This window comes from Rhinatrema bivittatum, chromosome 17 (genome assembly GCF_901001135.1).
Source record: "Rhinatrema bivittatum chromosome 17, aRhiBiv1.1, whole genome shotgun sequence".
NCBI classification, from domain to species: domain Eukaryota; kingdom Metazoa; phylum Chordata; class Amphibia; order Gymnophiona; family Rhinatrematidae; genus Rhinatrema; species Rhinatrema bivittatum.
Genome location: NC_042631.1, coordinates 30,506,889 through 30,522,462, shown reverse-complemented (window position 1 = coordinate 30,522,462; position 15,574 = coordinate 30,506,889). Strand labels below are relative to the sequence as shown.

Sequence of the window (15,574 nt, the reverse complement as noted above, 5' to 3'; positions counted from 1 at the left end):
AGGGAGCAGTGCTGAATGATGAACTCATAAGTTTGCCCTTCACCCACCCCTCGGCTGGTGAAGAATCCTGTGTCTTCTAGTCATGCCAACTAGGGTAAGAGGCTTGAAGAGGGAAAACAAAAGAGCACTATTTAATAGTGCCAGGCTTACCTGTTTTCCTGGTCGGAGAAAAGAAAAGCCTTCTCAGTGTCTAAGCTATCAAGTTCTTTAAACTCTTCTGAGCCAGACTTTTCTTCTCCACTACAAGAGATAATCACCCTTTCAGAGAAAAGTCAAACCACCACCTCGAGGTTGTTAAAATAATGGAACTAAAGTCTCCAGGTTTACAGCTTTGTGCTTTCACCATAATGTTACATTGCCAGTCTTGGCCAATGATTCTAAATTAGTCAACTAGATTGGTTTAATGTGACCCATAAACAAGTTGGGTATGGAAGTCAAGCCATCTGATGGTCTCTGCCTGTGGGAACTACACTGAAGAGAAGAAGTGGCTATTATTATTTAAAAACTTTCTAGACTGCCGATCCCCATTTCTTGGCAGTTTACAATATAACATTCATAATCATAAAACACAAACATTCATAATGTACATAAAATACAAACAATCTGTTATTGTCCCAGTATTCATCTGCAAGCATACTGTTAAAACCAAAGTCAATTCATTTATATGTATAAGTACAATCACATCCCCTTCATTGCAAATACTTCGAAGTTAATCACAATCTCTGCTTTTTCCAATTAACATTGTTTGCCCCAGCCTCAATTTAATAATTTAAAATAAAAATCCAAAAACCATAAAAGTGGAAGTTGAATAATTTGCATGCTACATATGAAAGCATAAACTAAGATCATCATATTACTTTAAAGAAAGCTTGCTCAAAAAAGAACGATTTTATAAGTTTTCTAAACTTCAATGATGAAGGTTCTAACTTAACCATATCTGGAAAAGTATTCCAAATGATAGGTCTTTCACCTTACAATTTTGCTATTACTGCCAGATACAAATGTGCTCAGTTTGTGGCCTTGGCAAACTTTATAAACATTCATTCAACCTAGCATTATTCACCAGGTCTTCCAATTCACGCCATCATCTCTATGCATATATGCACCAACTAAGAGAACGTCATATCAGAAGCCCATCAATTCTATGCCAGTGGACTGAAGGAATATCCAATCATGATCCACTTTTGGATCCTATGTACATGTATGAAGTCTTGATGTAAGAAAAGGCTTTGGACTTCAAAATTCGGGACCACGCTGCTCACTGCCATTCATGCAAACTTCACACCCGTGAACCTTGCATGTGAAACTTTTCACGAAGCTCAAGCCTAAGCTTTGAGACTTAGCTCCCTGCTCAGCCCAGCCTGCTCCATTAATTTTGAAGTACTTGTCGATCTCACCCTTGGCTAAGCTATCTTTACTTCTTTTCCCTGCCTGCATAGTTACAGCTCCGGTCCACTGCCCGGAAATGATGGTGTTAACCTGTCATTTTCCTGCCAGAGGTCCTGCTGGCTGCCCTCCGTGCTAACACAGGACCCTGATTCTCCAAAAGGACAACCTGGCTGCAGAAGACGGTGAGAGAGCTGAGACTGTCTTCATGACATCTTCATGCACTCTTGATCAGCATATAACAAAGTGGTTGTTTCTTGTATTGTAAATATTATGTTACGTGCTATGTATTACATTGTTTCAAAATAAACTTTAAAAAAAATAGACAACTGGCTACATTAGTACTTTAAGCTGGAAGTTTACTGGCAATGCATTTATTTATTTATTTATTTATTTATTTATTTAGCATTTTTTTATATACCGAGGTATAGCAGAGTTGCCTTCACTCCGGTTTACATACAGAACAACGTGTTACATTGAATGATGTTTGAAATTTAAAAATATCAAAAATTAACAATAATGAGCAAAGACATAACAAGGAGAATGAGTATAACAGGATAACACAGGGTGGAAACCCTGAGTAGGTGAACAGAGATATCTGGGAACATTGAAAACAGAGGACATCTGCATCATGAAACAGGGAGATTGATTGAAGGAGATATTGAAAGATAGCAGGCTATGTTAATATAAGTTCATTGAGTGCAGTCTTTAAAAGATTGGCTGAGTAGCCAGGATTTTAGGTCTTTTTTGAAGGATTTTAAGTTTTCTTGATTGGTGAGGAAATGAGGTAATGAATTCCAAAGTTTTGGGCCAATAATGGAAAGGGCTCTGTTTCTGGTGGAGGATAATTTGGCCTGTTTAAGATTTAAGATGTGCATTAACGTCTTAGTGAAGAAGGATGCTCATTATGTTACGGAAGAGTACAGAAATGGAACAAAAAAAGCTACTCAAATACACTTTTGTTCATTTGCTCTACTACGGGTTGGTACATATTTTTTCCAGGAAAAAGAATCTATACAAATATTATAATAGTTATACCTGAATAATATCAAATTTGTGTAGATCAGCAGGGGACACCAGAATCCACAGATTAACTTCATTATCTGGGTATCAGTTGACATATCTCCCCACCAAATTTTCGTCAAGAAAGCCTGAAGTATAGAAATAAAGTTTATTCGATGGAAGGGAAAGGTTGCACTAGAAAAAAAAAAGCAATATTTTGTACATTGTAGTTATTGGGTCCCTGTTTTATAAAAAAAAAAAAAAAAAAAAAGTTTCTCCCATCCTGTCTCTTCTGTAATACATTTAGGGGTAAATTTTCAAAGAACAAGTCTCCCCAAGACTGCAAATCGCTCTCCAGTATTAGGTCTACATCTTCAAGGGCAGCCTGGCAGGAATGAACCTTCCTTCTGGTACCAGGGCAAACTACCAAATAGCTCCACCTAGTGGCACTGTACCACTATTCAGTCAAACTTGGGGGAGGGGTGGAAATTGGGAGTGCCAGGACTGTGGTGTATTGAGAGGCCATGCACGATATATTGGGCTTGCCAGGTTGTATTGGGGGGTGCTCTTATGTGGTTGAGGGAGGTCAGGACCTAATGTTGTGAAACCATGATGTTGGGATGTTGAGGGCAGAGGAGTCGCAACATGGCTCTGAGGGTGAAGGATAATCTTATTGGAGAAAATGAAATCCCCTGTGCTGACAGGACCTATCACTTTGTGCTGATTAGCACAGGGGATTTCACAATTCAGTGCTTGCATGCTAAATTTTTTCAGTTAACAGGTAATCCCTTTTGGGGGACAATGTTTTGCAGGAATGGGCTAAAATTAGTGCATAGGCTGTTAAGTGGCATTTTAGCATGTATGCTAAATTTTTAGCTCACATACTCATACCACTTGTTAGCCCAAGTTTTAGAATAAGGGCCCCTTAATCACCTGTTATACAGGTAAAAGCAGAGTTAACCCACCTAAGTCCATTATGTGGACTTTTGGCCATCTGTAAATCCACAAATACTTTCATAACCTATGCAAAATTGGCCACATAAAAAGAGGTATTCCAGGAAGTGTTTCACGTAACTTACTCAACAAATTCTATACCTCCATTTTACTTTGCCTAAATGTTTGCATTTGCATTTACCTCATAGCAACCCAATTTTAAAATTCGGTGTACACATGTACCTTGTGTTTGAAATTTGCCTTGTTTTGTGCAGTCTTACCTGTATGTGCACAACTTTGTAGTAAGGAGTCTTATTTGAAAATTTACCCATTGTGATTCTAATAATTTCATAATTGGTGCCCTATGGGAAGAATATGAGGGTTGTAAATGTCTGTAACAAGTCCCTCCTTGCTAGAGTAGCAACCGATAAAAAGGAGTGGATTCCTGGGGGAGACCATGGGTTTATCTCAAGTCAGTCATCCCTCCTCTCGGCCAACCATGGGAAGCCTACAGCTCGCTTCTTGTACAGTATGACGGCTGCTATGGGTTTTCTGTCTTCACCCTAGGAAGATGCCTGGATCATTCTTGGCTACTGACTGGCACCTAGAATTACCCGAGGAGTGCTACATGAAGATCTTGGCTAAAGTCTTATTTAGGGAGCAATTATCAAACAATGCCTTTAGTTTCAAAACTAAAGTACACACATGCTTTAACAGACATTGGCATCTACTTTCTGCTACAGCTACGTTTTGAATGAAAAATGGCATGCACGCTCTTTCCTTCCCCTGAGAATGTTTCCTCCCTAATGCAGCTGAAATAACTTCTAGCCACATTGATGGATGGTGCTTTACAGACTGCAAATTGCCGTCTTAAGATGGACTTTTCAAGATTAATGGGGGATATAGACTGTTACCGTCAATTTGTTTTAATTTAGTCTTAAGACCAAGGAAAATCATCTTTACTTGCAGAAAATAAGATTTAAAAAAAGATATTAGGGGGTTTGGGTGCAACTGTCTTCTAGACCATCTGCTAATAGGTCTCATCTGACTCCCTTCATTGAACAGGACCAGAATTGGGAACATTCTTTGCCTACGGAATTTTGGTTTTCTGTCTCTAAAGGGTTCTCAAAGTCTGTGAAATATTTGCCAGACTTTGAATAAGGGCAAGTGATTTGCTTTTGGATTAGAATTTGCCAGTCTGGCTCACTCCATTGGCAATTAGCATGCGATATGGTAGAAGGGAAAGGAGCATTTTTATTTTTCAATAGAAACACTCAATTTGACCAAAAAAGGTGCTTCACTAGCACAAATATTTGATTTTGTAATACACCAGTTGAGAACCTATGTAAATGGGCTGTCTGAAAGTGATCTTCCCTCATTATAATTAGATATATGCATGGGGTTGCACAACGCACATACCTTTTAGCTGCATTGAGAGGGGGGTTTCGGGGGGGGGGGGTTGTTTAGGTCGGAGGGGAGGGGCATAGGAAAAGCACACATGTAAATGGTATTTTAAAATCCTTGCATGCAGTTTTTCAGCAAAAGTCTCCCCTGCATAGAAAACAGACTTCAGCACGTGCTCTGTGTGCCCCACAGCAGTTTTCAAAGGGAAGGGATGCACAGTCAGTTCCTTTGAAAATCTGTGCAAAGCCTGCAAGTTAAAAGTGCATGTGGGCTTTGCATCAATGCAGAGAGTTTGAAAACTGTGCCCTTTCCACCCCTCCACCCCCGAACAGGTTAGGATGCATAGTGCACAATAAAACATAACTGGGTATTCAGTGAGACTGACAATGTGCTCCCAAGGCTCGTGAGCCTGTCTCTTTAAATGTTAGGTAGGGTTCTTCATTTTCGCCCATAAATACCTGGATTTCTCCAAAGGTGGCAATCGGTTAAAACAGATTTTCACCCTGATTTAAGGCTGATCAAAGAGCAGTTCCAGAGCTGCGAATGCAGCATTTCAAGGCCTCCAGCCACTGCTGGCAGCCAGCGTGGGCTGAAGCACCTGCCGCATTTCAGGTCCGTCCCCCCCTCCTTCCCTCCCCCCACCTATGAAATTTCACCAATCCCGCTTCCCTTTCCCAGTGCCTGCTCTCTGGTGGCACTGATGTGCTGCTTGGAGTGGCTGCCCCACTGAAGGCCCTTCCCAGCAGGCTCTCTGGCCCGCACAAAAGCAGACATGCAGTCCTGCAGAGCGCAGGGGCTACAGCAAGCGTGCAACCAGAGGAGGAGCGTGGAGTCAGCGCATGAATGCTGCTGTGGGGGCAGGGAGAAAGAGGGACATGCTGCTGAGTGAATCTGCTTAATATTGTTTTACCGTCCTGGCTTCTGGCCATCAAATAAACTCTGATATTTCACTGGAAAAATAGTCATTTTTTTCCACTGATTTTCTCCTGTCTGTTCCTGTCACAATAAATCCTGACAAATTCCCGGGGATGGGGGAATACAATAAAAGCCACAAATGAAGGTCCCTAGGGTTATGGCATTACTGCTAACATGTGGAAGGGCCAGAGCTATTGGTAACGTCACTGCTGTTCCTTGGCAAATGAATAACTGAGAGAGCTGATAATATTAATAAGTGTAGAGGACCTTGCTTGTACTCGCCTGAACTCCATCATGCGCAAAGAAGTACTTAGCGTCTGCTTCCGTGGCCAGCTGCAGGCAAGTGGCTTTGCTCCAGTACTTGGTTCTCCTCACAAGCAAAGCAAAAGCTCGCTCCTCGCTGTTCTTGTAACACTCACTAAAGAGTTCTGAAGGAAGAGGCAGCAACGCTGAGATTACAAATCTAAGGTGAGCCGTGGCTCTAGCCTACGCATGCTCATTTTTAGGATGCTTCAAACATTTGAAAAGCACAATTCTTTTTTTTAAAACAATTTTTTGGAGCTTGGCAGTTTTCTCCTGCTGCTTTGGGCTTCCAGCTTAATTGGAAAAGGGGGCTGGGATCCTGGCACCATGAGCCTTTGTTCGCAGCGACCTGGGTTTTTTTTTCTCCTTTTTGATTACACACACACACACACACCCCTCTGCAATTGTGCGCTCTCAATCTAGCCACTAGATGTCGCCATTGTATAATTATTAGGACTCCTTCCCCCTCCCCCTCCAAGGGCTTCAACATGGCCAGCCAGGGAACAGACTTTAATAAATCCCCTCAGCTTATTGGTCATTCTTGTTTTATCTTAATGTAAAGTACACCCCTTCTTAAAAGGGTTTCTAACCTAATCCAAGAGAAGATGTGGTCGACATGTAATAACCTGGAGACGTGTGCGAAACACCGAGGCACGAGTCTGGATCTCTGTCACTGACTCTTTGTGTCTCTGAGATAAGTCGCACTGTCTCTGGGTGCCCTCAGTTTGTCCAACTGCAATGGGATAATAATACAGTCTGTTGTTCTTTTTTTTCCCCTTTGGCACGCTCATGCAGTCCTGCTGCCAGAAATACACAATCTGCATCTTTCTGAAGGATGAAACTCGAATATACATTATTTACTATGTTGTTTGCATGGCAGGGTCTGTACAGATGTAAACTGTTGGCACTCTGGAAGATCTCTAACTCATAACTGGGATATGAATGGTAAATATTACAAAGCAAGTTGGGATTTTTCAGTGGAACACAATCACAAGAGGAAACGCAGGGAGTCTCCCATCATTGTCCTTATAGTTGTTCTAAACATCCTGAGTTAGTTCTTCACTTCCTTTATCTTGCCCATTCAAGTCTGTTCATTCAGTGAATTACCAAAGATGTAAAAACAGTTGCATGAAAATGAGATGGACTTTTTTGGTAAAGCACTGAATGAAAACTAGGACGGCTGGAGTTAGGATTGAAGGAGGAGAAATCTTTGCAGCCATGAAATGTTTCCACAAAGACTTTCAAGCTAAGTAGCTTCATTATTCTTTTTTTTTTTTTTCTCTTTTGCTAGAAATTCTATTCAGTTCATGCTGCATTCATTTTTCTGCTGTTTTACCTTCAAAATGATATATGGCTGATAGAAATGCTGTCCACAGAAGTGGCATATGATAACGTTTTATGGGCAGACGTTGGACATGTTTTACAAACCATAATCGCGCTTTTGATAACACTTCAAATTTTGCATACTTATGGTTTGTTTGCTTTTTTAATTTTGGTAGAAAAAAATAATAAGATTGATTTGTTTGGATGGGATTTGGTCTGTTTAAATATTTTGAACTCGCTATTCACTTTTGGAGTTTATAGGTGTAGGTCTCACATCCCCCCCCTTTAAACTGTCTGCAGCATGACATTTGCATGCAGAAGTGGGCGTGCAAGAGATTTACACTAATATTTTATAACCTGTGTGGCAGGAGCCGCAGAGTTTAAGACATACCAGGTGTTTTTACCCCGAGAGTGCACGCATATGGCTCAGTATGCGCGTATATTTGTGATGCAGGAGCACGCGTACGTTCGCCACCCATTTTATAACTTTTACGTGAGCAATGGCTATAACGACGCGTGCGTAACAACCCAGAATTAAATATGGAGGCAGGTACTTTTGTAAAGTATGCGGGTACTCCACGTCTGTAAACAGATACTTGTGCGATTTCCATTGCACGAGTTCAGCTGGCAGGTGTAAAAGTGCACGCTCTGTAGTGCAAGTGCATATACTGCTTGCAAAATGGCAACTTGCGCATCTGCTTCTGGCCCCGGCCTGGAACGTTTTTTTTCCCCCGTTCACATTTACGCAGGACACGCTGCAAGTACGTGCAATACTGTTGAGGTTTCTAAAACAGAATACGTGTGGCGAATAAGCTACTTACTCGAGTCTATGCTAACCGCATGCCCCGGTGTCACTCCTTGAAAATGGCCTCCTTTCTGTCATGAAATTCGAAACGCTTGCAAGTTGCTTACCCAAAGCAAGGTGCTCGTAGTTGGTTTCTTTCATGACGCGCGCCGTTTCGGCCTCCGTTTCCAGGTGAACCATTTCCTTGAGAATCTTGCAGGCTGCCAGGGCAGTAGCTACCCCTTCCTGGCCCTGACAAGCACAAAGGGACAGCAAAGGCAATATCCTAAGGCAAGTGACTTCCCTTTAAAAAAGGAAGGAACAGAGAGGCCCCCCCAAGAGCAGGGCCCTATTTAACCAAATAATACATTTTATAAAGCATTTGATCCCCCCGCATTCCTTCCACCAGCTGTTTCGTTTGCTTTGCTGTTCAGTATTGTTGCTGGCAGAGTCAACATCTGCCCGCTAGGCACCTGCTGATGAGCCTCGAGAGAAAAAGCACTGCTGTCTTTTTGTCTTGATGCTGCACAGAACAGCACTATACCATTATTATTTAAATTGAAGAAAAGAATCCTTGCTATTTCCCCCTGCGATTAGCACTGTCAAGCTATATTGGCATCATTGCTGGCTTAGGATTTCGAGGGGGACATAGCACAAGCTCTCTGGTTGCCATTACATAATCAATACTATCAGCGCTCCTTTAATTTAAGTAGGATTTCCAACAAAAAAAACAACAAAACAACAAATCATCAGAATCATGGTAGACGAGTCTGAGTAGCATCACTTGCAGTACAATTACCAAAAATATGTCCTCTTTTACACTGTGAAAATTAGAGGAAGATAAATTTGGTAACTCTATAGTCCTCCTGCTCTTGATGATGCTGCACTTGAGTTTCCCTGTTGTTCACAACTAAAGTGATGCTGAATTTCTGCAAGAAAAACCAGATGAGGTCAATTCCAAGGTAGTTCCATGCAACCTGGTACCAGAAACGTATCCAAGCTATGCTTGCGATTCACAAATAGCAACCATCGAGATCTCACTTCATAGAAAATACTGATGTGTAATAAAGATCTCGTATATGTAAATCATGTTTGTGAACGACCATCGTAATTTTAGCACAGGTACAAGCACATACAGCACTGCCTCATGTACCCTTATAAATACTGGGGGGGCTTTTACATGACCCTCCTGGTGCTAATAGTTATAATCAGCAGTTATTCATCAGTATGTGTTCATTTTCACATGTGACCGATAAATGAAAATTTAACATCACTGCACGCACTTATCTGTGTATAATTTCCATATGTCTAAAGAAACTAATTTAATGTTTACATTCACCGGGAAATGCAGCTTCAGTGAAACTTTCCAAGGATGTCAAGGACATAAACTTCTCTTTTTAACCCTTAGCCTGGTCTTCTGTTTTATTATGAAGAACAAACCGATTTAAAGAAGGACTGCGGTGGTAAAATGACGCTGGTGAGAGCGTTAGGAAATTCGTCCTTAGTACGTGAGTGAGATGGAGCGCAGCCAGCAGAGATGTAAGGAGCCTGTTCTATGGGCCTTGTACCTGTGCTAAAACTATGATGACCTCGATTGTTTCTGCATTGTTCTTGCCCTTCTTTGCGATTCACAAAATATATATTTTAGAGCTCTCTCTCTTCCTGGTCATTTTTAGATTCAAAAGTGGTTTCTGTTTTTTTTTTTTTTAAATCAGGCTCCTTGCTATCTTAAAAATAGAACCATGGCTGCTTGAATAATGTAGGTGGAGATTTGAAATATTTTACCAATTTAAATAATTGTAAAACAAAAAATTCTAGGCAGATCAGTGGGGTTTGAAAGGTCGTGGCTAACAGGGGAGAAGGAAGACTATTAAACTAGGGGGGGATTGGAAGTTCTATCCCTTAGCTGGGAGAACTGGGAAAACTGGCAAATGCGTTAGTGCACATGGCTTTTAAAATCCCCCTACATTCGCGGTAGAAGTGGCATTTGTGCGCATAGGCACACATCCACTTAGCCTGACTGCGGGCAATTTTATTTTATAACCTGCGCAGGGGGGAATGAAGATAAGAGGATTTACATTCAGACAACTACCAACTAGGATTGAATTGCATAATCTGGGAAAGCAAATAAGCGTGGGAGTAGCTTGCTTGTTGTGGCGGTTACTACCCCGAACCAATTCTTCACTTTGAATACATATAGGGGTGGATTTTCAGAGCCCTGCTCGCCGGTGCGCCTATGTTCAATAGGCCTACCGGCGCGCGCAGACCCCAGGACTCGCGTAAGTCCCGGGGTTTTCCGAGGGGGGTGTGTCGGGGGGGCGGGCCCGATCCGCGTGGCGTTTTCGGGGCGGGATGTAGCGTTTCGGGGGCGTGGCTATGGCCCGGGGCGGTCCGGGGGCGTGGCCGTGCCCTCCGGACCCGCCCCCAGGTTGCGTCCCGGCGCGCTAGCGGCCCACTGGCGCGCGGGGATTTACATCTCCCTCCGGGAGGCGTAAATCCCCCGACAAAGGTAAGGGGGGGGGGTTAGACAGGGCTGGGCGGGTGGGTTAGGTAGGGGAAGGGAGGGGAAGGTGAGGGGAGGGCAAAAGAAAGTTCCCTCCGAGGCCGCTCCGATTTCGGAGCGGCCTCGGAGGGAACGGAGGTAGGCTGCGCGGCTCGGTGCGCGCCGGCTATACGGAATAGATAGCCTTGCGTGCGCCGATCCCGGATTTTAGCGGATACGCGCGGCTACGCGCGTATCTACTAAAATCCAGGGTACTTTTGTTGGCGCCTGATGCCCCAACAAAAGTACGCCAAATCGCACTATTTGAAAATCTACCCCATACAGTGCAGCTCACTGCTTCAACTGCAGGGGGGATGAAGAAAAGAGAATTTATGTTAAGACAACCAACAAGGACTAAATTGCACTAAATAAGCATGGGAGTAGCTTGCTTATTGTGGCGGTTACTACCCCTAACCAATTAGGCTTGATACTTCACTTGTATGCAGGTCCAGCACTGCTCTCTACATCAATGGCAGGGGTGGAAGCAAAATTAAAACCATAAAGCTACCAATAAAGGCCCTGACCTCAGCAGTCAGAGTAACAGATAAGTATGAGAAAAATAACTGTGAAGGCTTGCTGGGCAGACTGCATGGGCTGTATGATCTTCTTCTGCCGTCACGTCTATGTTTCTATGTGCGTATGTTCTAAAATGGTTGCGTCCCTGGGCACAGGCCTGCGAGCACGTGCATGTGTGCCCACACGCCGGTTTAAAAGTTACCATCTTAAAGTTTGAAAATTCGCACAGTAGTGTATTGGCTTCTGCATATTTATAATTATACATATTTATCATTATACTTTTTACCTGTGACTAAGTCCTGAATACTCACCATTGCCCAGAAGTAGGTGGCCATTTTCTGTCGATTCTGAAGCACGGCCCATAAGAACAAATCTCTCCAGGGATTCTCACTTTTCTGGCTCATATCTAGGTACCATTTCTGTCCACTGAGACGTTTCTTACTCAATTTATCCTGCAAAGGAAATCTTTCATTTTAGTTATGTTTTCCCTATTTACTTTGGGTATCATTCACGCCTTTAAGGCCAGTGCACATCTTCTGACAAGAACTGATTTACATGATGAAAATCTAGATTGGCCAATCTGTTAAATTTAGTCTGGTGCATACCCCCTATGTATGGGAAATATATGCTGGACAGGATTTAATTAATTATGCTGGGAGGGGGGGAATTTGTTTTCTTTCCAAATAGGTGCATTACCAGTGAACAATGGACATATTGTAAGTAGTATACAATCACGCTAGGTAATACTCTTAGACAAGACTAGTCTGGGTAATCCATTGGCATTCTTTGCAAGACAGGAATGCAGCACTGAGATCAGATTTTACTAATTTATTTATTTTTTGACTGGTATTTCCTTCTTTCTCTTCCAGCTCAGTTGGAACCATGGCTTAGATTCTGGCACTAGGATCCGTCATTCACAACTAAGGGAGGATTTGTTCCTCTCTTGTTTTAATGGACCCTACTTCCCTCCCTCTCTAGTGTGGCCATTGCAGCAATGATCCTCAGGCCCCACAGCTCCTTCTGGAGCCCTGGATCATGGGCTCTAAATGCAGTCTCAACGTGTCACTCTTAACGATGACCCTGATCCTTGTTCCCTCCCCCCTCCCCCGCCAAGCCCAAAGCTGAGACCATTAATTCACTCCTTTCATATTTCAAATGGTGACCACTAAAGTAAAGATGATCTCTATGCCATTGATCTGAAGGAGGAGCCATTCAGTTGCCCCAAGTATTAGAATGTATTAATAATTGGCTTTTGTTTGAGTCACTGTAATCTATCTGACTCTTATGGAAGTGCTATCGATGGGTTATAAAAAAAGAACATGCCATTACAAAATAACACAGTAAAAAGTTATTTTCTTTGTAATTCATGACTTGGCATGCCCTAAAAATATTTGTTTTAAGCCTGACAGTGCTGTGCTTCCATATAAAACCTACATGGAGAGGGTGGTGGATGCCTGGAATGCCCTTCTGGAGGAGGTGGTGAAGACTAAAACAGTCCAAAATTTCAAAGGGGCATGGGATAAGCACTGTGGATCCCTAAAGGCCAGAGGATGGAAATGAAGAAAAGGGTGCATGGAGGTAACTTGCTGGAGCACTGGTTATTACCCTTAACCAATAAGCTTTGATGCAACTTCAACATTGCTCTCCGCTTCAACTGCAGGAGGAAAAGGGGAGCTGGATTCAGACAACAACCAATGAGTGCCCTGGGGACTTGAAAAGCATGGCGGTAACCTGCATGGAGCAGTAATTAGTACTCTTAACCAAAGGCATGGGATTACTATCCTTAACCAAGATCCTTGATGCTTTTGACACAACTGCAACATTGCTCTCTGCTTTGATGATGTGGGGAGAGGTAATGGAAGAGGAATTGGATTCAGATGACAATCACCACAGGCTCTGACTTTTATGGCCTGGGCTACTAATTTGCAGACATAAGTGAAAAAACAAAGGTCTGCTTCTATGGCCAAGTCCATAAGCAAAGCAAGTCAGGCAGCACTGTCTGAATTTTCAAGAAGGCTCATCACCCAGTAAAAATGTTGCTAGCAGTTTCATTTTTACTGGGTTATCTTAAGACTTGGGGATAACTACATGGAGCGGTAGTTGCTACCTTTATGAGAAACATGGGGATAACCTGCACAGCATGGCAGACGCTACCATAAGAAGCTTGCTGGGTGGACTGGATGGACCATTTCATCCTTTTCTGCCATCATTACTATGTTACTATGTATGCTACTAGGTTAAACTCCTCAATGCCTCTTCAAGATCTTAGCCAAAAGTTGGATCATTTGATGAACGGAATATAGCTCTCGAAATCTAGTGAATAGATGAATGGAGTTAATCCAACAAAAAGTTACTACCTCCAGCTTCATTGACCCTATTTCCATATTAATCTGTGACAGATATCATCATCACTCACATGTTTGAGCGTGGCACCTTGTTTGTTGTCTTGATAGAACCCTTGCAGGCATCATGGAGAAAATCCTTGCCAAACTCTAGAAACATCATAGAGAGTAAGAGATGGGTCTGCTCTCTAGCGGTCCTTTATGTTGTTGATAATTACCAAGCCCTGCTTGGGCAACTTGTGCTCTTCATGTTTCTTCAATAAGAGTTCGTATAGAAGACATTTTGAGAGACCGAGCAATACAGGTCCTGAAGTCGCCCATAAGTAAGAAAGTCATACATATTGGCTCCATTGTCAATAAACAGTTTCACAAAATCCGGTTTATCATTCACTAGAGCATCCATCATTACTTCTTCCAGATCATTGGGCTAAAGTCATGTAACAAAAAAATATATTAACAGTTTAAGCATAAACACAGAATTACTCAGAACTAAGAAAATGTGGCATCATATTGAATAAGGCAGCAGAATGCTAATAATACTAAGCCTTTTCCTGATAACTACCAAATTTAACAAAAATAAAAACTGTTTGCTTAAAAATAGTTCTCATTTTCTAGTAAGCAGCAGGGCACTGTTTGTTCTCCGAAGCAGGCATTTTGCAACAGCTGAAAGTGAGTTTTAAAAAGGAAAAGATTGTGTTGTTGAAAGTGTGAGACTGACACCAGCAGACATGTGGAGGACAACTGAATAGCCCACATGGTTGCAAACTATATGGATGCTTTCCATGTGCATGCTTTATGTAAATTTTCAAGGCCAAACTACCCCCCCCCCCCCCTTTTTTTTTTCTTCTCTGAAAATTAGCGAGTGGTGAAGTACGCAGGTTAAAAACACCGCCGCGTGCTTTGCATCTGCTGTTTGTGTGGGCGGCAGAGGTTGAGCCAAGCGAGTGAGGGCACATTTGAGAACAGAAGGTAAGGGCACTGTTTTGCTCCTCGAAGCTCAGCGCACCTCTCTCTATTCCACAGCTAAAGTGGAGAGCTATGAGGGCCCTGCATGCATTTTAGTTGCCTTTGAATAGGGCAGTTTAGTGATCAAGCCATTTCATCCGGGGGAAAAGGCCTTGCAAATTGCCCTCTTGACAGAAGCCCTCCAGGTTAGCCACAGAACACAGATGAGAAGAGCAGGGGGGGGGGGGGATGGGAGAATAAAGAGGGGAATGGGAGTGAACAAAAAGTGTGTGTGGAGAGGTGAAATGGGAGAGAACTTTCACTTCATCAGGGAAATGCCAGGAAGAGAGCATTTGCCCTCTAAAACTAATTGACAGTCTCTTCTAAGCAGTGTACATCCATAATTACTGATAAGAGTGGCTTGTATAAACAATGCAAATAATCACAAACCTCCCATTAAAAGCAAACATCATCAAACCATGTTTGTGTGCGAGAGTGCAGCATTAATTTAATGCAATCTCTCTCAATCAGTACAGATGAGTAGCCTTCTCTTTGCTTATGATGTCCCTAGCTGTTAAGCAATGATGCACAATGCAGCACTACTTCACCATGCTCATCACATTCATTAGGCTTTCTCTTACTGAGTGAAAGCTTTTCTATTAAAACCTATGAGGAAAGAGTTTTGGTTTGGTTTTTTTTTGAGAAATGGAAGATTTTTAATTACTCTAAAAAAAAAAAAAAAATATATATATATATATATATATATATATATATATATATATATAAATATATATATATATATATATATATATATATTTGAGAGGCAAGAAATAGACTTTTCATACTTTCTTAACCAAACCATGACCCCCATATCATCCTAGCCCAGGAGCACTTACAGCCTACGTGACTATAACAACGTAAAATCTAGCAACATGAAATCACCTACCCTCCATTCAACATCTCCGTTGAAGATTTCACTTTTCGCGATATCCACTCTGTTCCATGCTACAGCAAGTTTCAGTTCATCCAGATATTCCTGGGCTTCCTGACTGTGACTTTTGCATGCTAATAAAAACAAGTCATAGACTAAGTATTTGTCCTTTACAAAACTAACTGAAAAGAAGGAGATACATCCAAAGTCCTTCAATCAATTTTTATTATTATAAATATCTAGTTGAC

At 42.1% G+C, this 15,574-nt stretch overlaps 1 protein-coding gene across 1 annotated transcript in view; it reads right to left on the bottom strand.

The window, feature by feature from the left end:
* Positions 1 to 15,574, bottom strand: part of TRPM5 (transient receptor potential cation channel subfamily M member 5) — a 90,408-nt gene that overhangs the window by 41,614 nt on the left and 33,220 nt on the right. Inside the window, 8 exon segments of the mRNA XM_029582954.1 lie at positions 151 to 240; positions 2,425 to 2,537; positions 5,923 to 6,068; positions 8,179 to 8,302; positions 11,420 to 11,560; positions 13,525 to 13,736; positions 13,739 to 13,877; positions 15,342 to 15,460. Of these exon segments, the coding sequence (XP_029438814.1) occupies positions 151 to 240; positions 2,425 to 2,537; positions 5,923 to 6,068; positions 8,179 to 8,302; positions 11,420 to 11,560; positions 13,525 to 13,736; positions 13,739 to 13,877; positions 15,342 to 15,460 (1,084 nt within the window).